General features: G+C 39.2%; 2 protein-coding genes across 3 annotated transcripts in view; one reads left to right on the forward strand and one right to left on the reverse strand.

The window, feature by feature from the left end:
- The window catches only part of LOC139959973 (phospholipid-transporting ATPase ABCA3-like), a 28,490-nt gene extending 26,150 nt beyond the window's left edge, over positions 1–2,340 (reverse strand). The window contains exons 1-2 of one of the 2 annotated variants that reach the window (XM_071957931.1): positions 2,156–2,340; positions 732–1,368 (exon numbers count right to left, since the gene is read on the reverse strand). In XM_071957931.1, the coding sequence (XP_071814032.1) occupies positions 732–1,086 (355 nt within the window). In that variant the 5' untranslated portion in view covers positions 1,087–1,368; positions 2,156–2,340. Of the gene's footprint in view, positions 1–731; positions 1,369–2,086 lie in introns of both variants that reach the window. The other variant, XM_071957932.1, reaches the window with a different exon arrangement.
- The window catches only part of LOC139960188 (mediator of RNA polymerase II transcription subunit 7-A-like), a 129,553-nt gene that overhangs the window by 110,427 nt on the left and 9,160 nt on the right, over positions 1–9,966 (forward strand). Inside the window, exon 2 of the mRNA XM_071958365.1 lies at positions 9,579–9,678. The gene's annotated coding sequence lies outside the window, so the exon portion shown is untranslated. The remainder of the gene's footprint in view (positions 1–9,578; positions 9,679–9,966) is intronic.

Below are 9,966 nucleotides of genomic sequence, written 5' to 3' on the forward strand. Positions count from 1 at the left end.
ACTGATGAACATCATTTCTTTTAAAGGTCATTTTCTCAAACATCACATGTGCTATATAGAAGTCCAACCTAGACTGATATCAGTATTACTTTTAATGGTAGTCTACAACATATCAATATTTAATCTTGTGCCTTAACATCCTTTAAAGGTGGCAGGCCACATTTGGTCCTGAATTTCAGACAAATGTCTGCAAAACCTTCAGAAGCCACTTCAGATTAGAAATAAAATCATTAATCACAAGCAGAACAGAAATACAATACATTTAAACTTTGTGACTCATTATTTAAGAAATAAAGTTGATATGGTGGATATGAATAGTTCTGTTGTGGGGATCCAGCTAAACTTGAAAAATTAACCTCCCAAAAAAGTATGTTTAAGACAAGTGATGACAAGGGTCTCTCTAAGTCATTTAAGAGCTTTTCTAAATGTGTAATTATAGCAGTGGCAGTAAAGTGACCATTTGACATTTGCCATTTACCATGCAGTGATAACTCTTTCCTTCTCTTTCTATAACTTGCTCATTTAATAGATGACTCCATATGAATTTTTTTTTTTTAGGGATTTCCATCGGCAAAATATGAAGAACTTTACAGATAATAATTATAAAAAGATAATGAACAACTTTGGTTGAGTAAACTGTGACATTAAGCTGACCATGTTTCTCATATATCTGGCATATCTGGAGACGGTAAAAAAAAAAAAATTGGCCTTTTAACTAGACTGAAACTTACCAGAACCTACTCTGATCAATGATGAGATTGGTTTCATATTATCCACCATTCTGCTCGCAATGTCTCGGGTGAGATTTGTGCTTGGTGAAAATGCGATCTTCCAGTAGAGGGGAGGGGTACTATTCCGGGTAGATGTCGGTGGAATAAGAGTTCTGGAAAACCGGTTGACGGTGAAGGGATCGTAGACTGTCGGATTAGGGAAATCATTGTAAGGTACATAGCTTCTCATGAGAAGTAAGAAGGCTGCAAAGAGAAGAGGCAGGGCTATCTCAAAAATGGTCACCAACACTTTCCTTTTCTGTAGCAACCAGTTTTTCCATAATAGGAGTCCTAACTGAGTTCCAACTCCTGTCATTGTTGGTGCGTTTCGCTACCGAGTGACTCGAATTGACAGAATTAAAAATCCTTGAATGTGAGGCTATACTGTCTTTATGTCTCTGATCTGCCTGAAGTTGGTAATGAATAATTTATAGATTGCTAATGATCTATAAAATCAGATGGTTGCTCTGTTACATTAGCGTCACATCCTCCCAATTGAAAATGGCCAGATCTTGGTATTCAAGAAACAATCAGACTGCTTTGTACTCCAACGTTGTGTTTCTCTGTCCTTTGAATGTTGTGGTTTTTCCAACGTGGTCTGAAGTTAAAAGTACGAAGAAAAGATCGAAGAAAAGATTATGTCAGAAACACGGAAAGAAAAGCCATTTTAGAAGAAAACTAATATTTCCAGAAAAGAAGAAAGCTAAATAAAAATAAAAATATGTCTTGAGAGTAGAGAAAGACAGCTCTCCATATGTTTTAGCAACATTTTAAAGAGAGAAAAATCTGTACACAACAAAAAACTTGTGTAGGTAAAACATTATCAGGGCAGGGATTCCAGGGAGTAATTTATCCAATATCGCATTGCAAATGCAATTCTAAATGGTCAAATTGCTCTATAAGTTCAACATTGTATAGCAATATTTGACACTTGAAGCATAGTATTTTACAAGCAACAAAATTCAGACACTTCAAAACTGCTTCACAAAAGTTGAGCTTTAAATTATTTCCTTATTATTTAGGTTCCTAAAATTTGGATTTTAGCATTCAAAGACAGACTCAAGAAGACAAAGCTGTTTTAACTGGTGAACAATTCCCTTTTATTTTTATGTATTTGTCAAAATTACATAATGATACATAAGAACTTATATGCACCACTGTGTACAAAAATTTTCATTAAAGCTTCTAATTTTCTTCAAATGATATCAGCTTACAAAAACAGCCAAAATGACATAAGATTATTATCAAATATTAATGGAGACTATAATTAATTCTCTTATATTTTGAAGTGTCACATAAATTTCACTCATACTTACAATCCTGTCTGGAATAAAATGCCTTCATCAAGTTATAAAACCAAATTAAAAAACCGAATGCTGCATTACCTTTGCTTAAAACTTAATCACATTAAACTCAATGTGGTTGTATCTGCTGTTGACGCAATTCCTGGCACTGGTTGATACCAGAACCTCTTAAGAATAAGTCTGTGTACACTCCACAAGGACAAGTAGAACGTCAAGCTGACACAGTATCCTGTAACTCCCAATCCTTTTCGTAATGGTAATGAAGTATAAACACCAAAGTCCAATTCTAGTGATGTAATTGAGTTAATAATTAACAAAAATTCTGTTAATTAATCAAATAAGGTACAGGAACTTTTTTTTGTGTGTTTTATACCAGAAGGGTTCAGGACAAAATGAAGGCGTTTTTATGGTCTAGATATATGTATTTAAATATCCACAGAATTTCCCTGCATAGGGATGATACATTGACAACATACTACCATCCTTTGAATTTGTTACACTTTCTAAACTGCCACCATGTTTTTATTATAACAAGCAGACAAACAAGCATTTCAAGGCTGATATGCAAATACCATTTATCAACGGTAAAGCCTTCTGTTCCCATGTACCCTGTAGGCTTGTATTGATATGTATGTTCTTTTTAATTCATGTATTAAATTGACCAAAATGGCAAGGCTGCTTGTTTGTTCAACTTGTAGCCTTGTATATTCTGTTCTTTTTACTCCCCCACCCCACCCCCTTAGTCTGTTTTATCTGAGGAAGGTCTCACTAGGACTAATTGAATTTCAGGTCCTTTAAATATAAGAAAAAATAATGTGTAATAAGAGTCTGTTTGGAAGAAACAAAACATCAAATGACCATACGTTACCTTAGATCTGAAAGGACAATGATCATATCGATCAGGAGGTTGTGTGTAGCTATACTGTAGCTAGGCATCAACCAATACCTTTGATCATGAAGAGCATGGCCATCTTGACCTCTTTTATTGTCATATCTAGTAAAAGAAACAAATGACATATATGATGGTATATGGTGAATTCGTTATAGTAAGGGCATTAAAGTCATTTGAAAGGATCATGGTGGTGTGTTGATGACCATCTCGATGACTTTGTTCACTGGTTTACACTTAGTGCTATCAATTTAGCTATATGATGTCATCCATTGTCGGACCAGATTCTGCCAAAAATAGAAAGAATTATACTTGTGAAGGTCGGGAGTCATACTGCTAGAAGCAAGGAATAATTTCCCTGACTTTGCGCATGCGCTGAAGTTTACCCTACAATTCCGCTAACTAAATCATGGAATAATCAACAAAGTGTCTAAAATTACAAAATTGATGTTTCCTTGTTTCACTGTGGTAATTTTGGCTTTATCTGTTCAAGCTTGAAAAAGTTGTTACAATCGGAAGAAGGTGCTACATGCTGTAGAGCAAACTAATGACAGAAAAGGAAACTGTTTTATCTTACCAATACCAAACTCTGAGCAAGGTCGAGGGACAAGTTGTGTAACCAGACTTTTTCATTTGGGGGCTGAGAGGACAAGGAGTTTGAGTTGGGGCATGTTTCATGCTCGACCAATTCGGTCATGTTCAGTACTTATGCAATATGCCCCATTCTAAAACACTTGAAACCATGGTAACGGTGCTGTTATGAATGTATCTTTTCTCAAATTCAACAGTTTATTCCTGAGTTTCATTGCTGAATTGTTGTCCAACTAAAAATATAAACTTGATATATTGTAGAGAAAGTCAAGCGCGTAGTCAGGATTTCATCTTAGGGGGTATGTTGGGCAGATTCAATTTATTGACCTGTCAACAAGATCGAACGCTTTGCGCTATCTGCGTGGGGTCCAGGGGCGAAGTCTCTGGAAGCTATATGAAATGGTGGACTTTAGTGGCTTCAGAGCTTTCAAATTTTACCAATCAACTGAGATTTCAGCCAAATTGAATGAATATTGGCCAAAAACACTTTTGTTTGATTTCTGCCTTTCTGCTACTGCAAAACTGTCTGTCCAGTGACATAGCTACATCGGTTTTATGACATTAATCGTCTTAAATCTTTGTAGTCGTGGAAACAATATTTCTGTTAGGCCTATAGATTCTAATGACTGATCAATCTGTGTGAATTCACATGTGCGATGTTGAAGTTATGTAATATATCATGCTGCAGCTTCCAAGTAACAATATTGGATTAACTTCTGTCGGTCGATATAATGATGGTATAAAGTTATAATCATGCACATGAAATAACAAGCATGGTAGCAGGTTATCTTGTTGGGTAGCGTGTATAGCAAAGGGAGGGGGATGGGGCCTCACAGCGACCGCATTAATTTGAGCACTCCCGTCAATTCAATGGATTAAAATGCATTTTGCAAGTTTCGTCGAAATATATTTGTTTGCCCACCAATGTAACTTACAAGTTACAGTAGTGTTACTGTTACTTGTTAGGCCTAAGCTGTCATAGCCTAGCCTATAGTAGTATAGGCTATAGGCCCGACTTTCACTTTGGACTAACTTTAGCACTTGATTATTGATAGTGACTCATACTTCTTATCTTACTCTTACTTAGCCTTAGCTGTTTCAAAAATTTCTCACCTAGCAAATGTCGACTGGGGCCGTGCGATCATGACTACACATTTTTCATACGTTTAATACTTTACAGAAGAAGGAGATATCAAGTGTGGTTCGACCGCACTTTTGGACACACGGTCAGGACATGGTCATATGATATGATTATTATGAGCATGAGATACGCAGGCCAAGTATGGAGCGCCCAAACTGCAATAACTTTCCTTCTACTAGTACGCAGCGCAGCGTTAAAAACTGATACCAGTGCAACATCCAACTTTAGTCATTTTGGCAACTACTACTCAATTCAACCATGTAGGCTATCGACTCCTTTCACTCGATGTTTGACTGTCTTTCCGTTTCTAGTGCCAACGGTCAAACGGAGAGTACTTGCGCTAAAATGAAACCCAGGGCCGGATTTAGACAAGTGGAGGCCCGTGGGCAACCTTCAGTGGTGGAGGCCCCCCCTCCAGTGATCGCCGTCCTGGGGGAGGTGTGTAAGGGGAGGGGTATTGGATTTTTTCCCAATAATTAAGGGTTCTTGGATGCGAAATGGTGCAGTATTTTGTGATTTCTGTAGTAAATTTTGTGATTTCTGAAGAATTTTCATTACGGTATGTAGGCCTGTTTGCATGCAAAATTTTCAGTACAAGTAAAAAGGTTGCTACAACCTCTCTCACTCTCTGGAAACTGCAAAATGTTTTCAAAATCAAGGTTAGGGTTAGAATATCAGGTCATTGTCCATTATAAGGGGATATGGAGCATTTTCTTTCATAATCCGACGTCAAAAATGACTAAAGTTATCTAGAAATTGGGTTCTGGAGAAAGGGGGTGTTGTCCCATTTCCAAGAATTTGATCGGCCTACATATGCTAATTATCCCGGACAACCGAAGAAACTCAAACCCAGGGCCTAAACTTGCTTTTAGCTGGACTGGACTAACATGATTCATGACGAACATGTTAATGCCAATTGCCAACTGCCCAGACGCGCACGGACCTGTGTATGTGTGTGTAGAGGGGGTGAGAAGACAGTTTCATCATTGCACATGAAAAGAATCAATTAGCAATACCTGTCTGAGAACTAGAGGGAGGTGATGACAGGCGCACTGTCATGGTGTACTGAAATGTTTCAACCAAAACCATTAACCTAGTCAAGGGCGGCGGAAGCACTTTTAATCTGGGGGGGGGGGGGCACCGACATCAAAGGGCACTTTGCAGAAATTCGATTGGACTGATGCTGCCTTATATTTAGTACCCTTTATAACTCTTATTGTATTATCTTATTTGCGTATACACATCACTCCATCAACGACCCCCCCCCCCCCTCTCAAGGAAAATATGCATACTACCACTGCAATATCCAGTGTGCAAATTGGAAAACAAGGAACAAGTCTTCTTTTGATCGACAAAATGAGGTGAAATCATGCTAGTTGCACGTAGGAATCTTCCGAATTAGAGTTTATTTCTTGTTAATACCTTAACAAATTTTTCCATTTGAAATAGCTTTGAGTTTGACCCACAGAAATTCATTAAAGGTCAGGGGCGTAGCCAGGAATCGCAAGGTTGTATACACGACTATCTGAGCGGAGCGCCACCATCGGTTGGCGCGGAGCGTACAAGAAAATTTTTGGTTTTACAAAACCCTCAGATGGTCGGAAACGGCCCTTCCCGAGTGGTCATTTTGGTTCCCTGGCCTCTTGCTTACTTGAGACACCTCAATTTTTATGTAGAAAAAGGGCACATTTTTAACCTGAGGAAAAGTGGGGGGGGGGCACGTGCCCCCTGTGCCCCCCTGGTTCCACCGCCCTTGAACCTAGTTCTAAAGAAAATAGACGCTGAGATTGATGACTTTGGATATTAGGCCAATCATGTTTGTCTGCCGACGTGTGATTTGCAATAACGGGAAAACAACCACTTAGCTGTTTCTATACCATTCACAAAGAGATACAATTAAAATTGAATATGACTTCAAGCGTATGCATGGTGTAAGCAGCGCGCAATATGATTTTGATTGATGATATTTGTCAGCCTACATTTAATTTGTTTTCTTCAAATTTCCCCTTATATATATATTTTTTCATGAAGTATGTGGAGGCCCTTTGTTGTGGAGGCCCGTGGGCAGCTGCCCACGTTGCCCATTGGTAAATCCGGCCCTGATGAAACCATTATATCTAGCCTCGTGTCGGTGCGCTCGATGTAAGTGCATGGGACTGGTAAATAGCATTTCATCTATAAACAGTTTCCAACTCTTACTTAGAGAAGGATTTCGTCATGTCATTGTATCGACCCCACATATGCTATAAAATCATATAATAGTCACTCTCAAAATATATTTCCTCACTAAGACTTGTGATTGTGTACTTTAAAACTCCTCGATGTCTGGAAATAATGTGGAGATTCGGAACCACCAGGAAATTACTGCTAATATAACGAGTCCAATACTGGTGAAAGTTCGATGTTTGTATAAAAAGGGGAACAGCATCGCATCCAGATATGCTAGAAAATCTGATAAAGGCCACCCATGCACAAATTCAACCAAACATTCATTATTGCCACTCTTAAAAGCAGTTGCCCACATATAGTCTATTTTAACATTTCTAAAATGCTGAGAAGAATTATAAAAGTAGCCAGTAATACAAAACAAGCAATACATGGTGTCACGGTTTTTATATCATTTTGAAGTTTACAGCCTACACTGCAGGGTTGCCAGTTTTTCTGTAACTCACTGACCGGCCATATTTATAGAATTTATAGGCTAAACTGAGTGAATAAAGGTCAACTATGCACACATTCAACCAAACAGTCATTATTGCCACTCATAAAGCAGTTGCCCACACTGAGACATTAAATAGTCTATATTAACAAATCTAAACGTTTCAGGCGCGGATCCAGAGGGGGGTCCGGACCCCCCTGCTCTTGGCCACAAAAAAAGAGAAAAAAAAAGAGAAAAAAAGAGAGAGGGAAAAAAATAATTAAATTAAACGCCAATTTTAAACATGTAGGACGTCAGAAGGGCGGTTGTCCTTACAAGTCAGCCAGGTGTGTCTTTTCCGTCAAATGAACTATAGTGTGCACGCGTGCTACACGTGCCAAAAATGCCTGAGACCCCAAGGGATTATTTCAAACGAGCAATCGCCATACCATTTGTAGATGATGTCTGTTCCCAAATGAAGGAACGTTTCGCCAACGACTCCAACGGTGCAATATTAGCACTATTTACCCTCATTCCTTCAGTGATGATAAATATGGAGGTATCGGAACTCCCAAAAGTTGTAGAGGGTCAGATCACGGTACAGAGATGATTTGCCCCAGTTCAAGATTCCTCCGCACAGAATTGGAAGTATGGCACTCCAAATGTAAGAACATGCAGAATCCGCCAGATTCACTGTTGCTAGTACTGCACACATGTAACAAAGACCTTTTGCCTAATTTGGTGGTACTTCTACAGATCGCATGTGTCATTCCGGTGACAAGCTGTGAAGCAGAGAGATCGTTTTCTGCGGTGAGAAGGCATAAAACTGTTCTCCGATCAACAATGGGCGAGGAACGTCTCACAGCTCTTGTTCTCATGAATAAGGGGTTAATCAACGGTCTAGCGTGCGTTACTCACAGGATTAATGCACGATCGGGGGATAATGCAAGCGATGCACGAGGGCGGAGCCCGAGTGCATCCAGCGATAGCATTAACACCCGGAGTGCATTAATCATGTGAGTAACGCACGCTGGACCGTTGATTAACCCCGTTCATTCATACACTACCATTTGTGTGGGGGAAAAATCATAAAACAAAACATTTTTGGTTACATATAACCAAAAATTTATTAAAGTGATGCCCCGTAATTTTGCCGTGCGTTACGGTACTCACAGGATTAACCACGGTCAGCTGACCTGAATGGACCAATAGGATTTAGGAATCTTTACTAAGTATGAATGAACACGTATTAAAACACTCCTATCGACACTGACGAAGTGGTCCGAAAGTTCAGTGAGAAACATCCACGGGGTTTGTTCTCTCCAATCTACCATGAATAAATCATCAATAAAACTAGCTAACTCGTACTGATGCAGATACATTTCGAGTGAGTTTTTGTAGGTGCTTTTCATGGCTAAATTGAAGGGGGTTCCCTGTTGTACTTAAATATCCAAGAATTTCACAATGGATAGAGGGAAACCCACTCCCCTTAGACCCTAGGATCACTGGAGGCCAAACCCCTCACCCTTCCAGAATCCTGGATCCGGCCCTGCATCAAACAGTGGTGACGGAACGGGAGGGGGATTGGGGGCTAAAGGCATTATGATTTTTGTATCATCTCAACTCATCTGATATGTATTACCATATTTCATAGATTGTTTTTTTCTCATCAATTGAGAAATTGCAGACATGAGATCCATATTTTCAGGCTAGGTACATGCAGCTTATAGAATACTTGGGAAGTGCCGTTTCCGGCCATCTGGGGGGTTTGTAAAGCCAACAATTTTCTGGTACGCTCCGCGCCAACCGATGGTGGCGCTCCGCTTAGATAGTCTTACGTTCAGGCGCGGCTGGACCAGTCAGACCCCCCCCCCCTGTCACAAATCCTGCATCCGCCCCTGCGTTTGAGAAGAATTTTGTAGACCAGAACATCCAGCGGAGTACTTTTGTAAACTTCTAGCAAAGTTAGCGTGATAAAGTACTGGTGACCTTTCAGTTTATTAACTTTTATTCCAATCATATTACATATCTTTTAATCATCACTGTTATAAAATGCACCATCGAGTAATTGAATGGCTTCATTGTTTGTTAATACATAACATCGTATGTTATGGACTTTTAGATGAAACTATAAGGCTCTCTCCGATCTCTAAGCTAGTGCTTAGCGGAAATCATGTCTTTATTCAATTGGCGTTCCATGATTGTGTCCCTAGCTAGAGGTCAAACACAGTGCAGTGCAGTGCAATGCAAAGCTGTGTGGCCTAAATCCGAAAATTGTCATAAACCATTCTGTTAAATGCCAGCAAGTTGGACTTTCACTTTGTTTTATTTCCAGTTCTAACCCAGTAGGTCAAGTTAACAGTTTTTGAATGGTCGTTTTAGTTTAGTTTGTAGTTACATGATGTAAGTTACGTTAGAGTGACTTCGGCCGAACTTCATTTAGCCTAGGCCTACAGTAGGTCTGTCTTGTGTTTTAAACGAAACTCGGGCCAGTATTATTAGTATTCCTAACGTTCAGCTATGGTCACTAAGTTGTGTTAGTAGCCTTACTTTGTACAACATAGTTTACACATTTATGAGTTGAACCCTAAGTTAATACAATATATGCTATAGTCACTCATTTGATTGAGGTT

This window comes from Apostichopus japonicus, chromosome 19, assembly GCF_037975245.1.
Source record: "Apostichopus japonicus isolate 1M-3 chromosome 19, ASM3797524v1, whole genome shotgun sequence".
Taxonomy (NCBI): Eukaryota; Metazoa; Echinodermata; class Holothuroidea; order Aspidochirotida; family Stichopodidae; genus Apostichopus; species Apostichopus japonicus.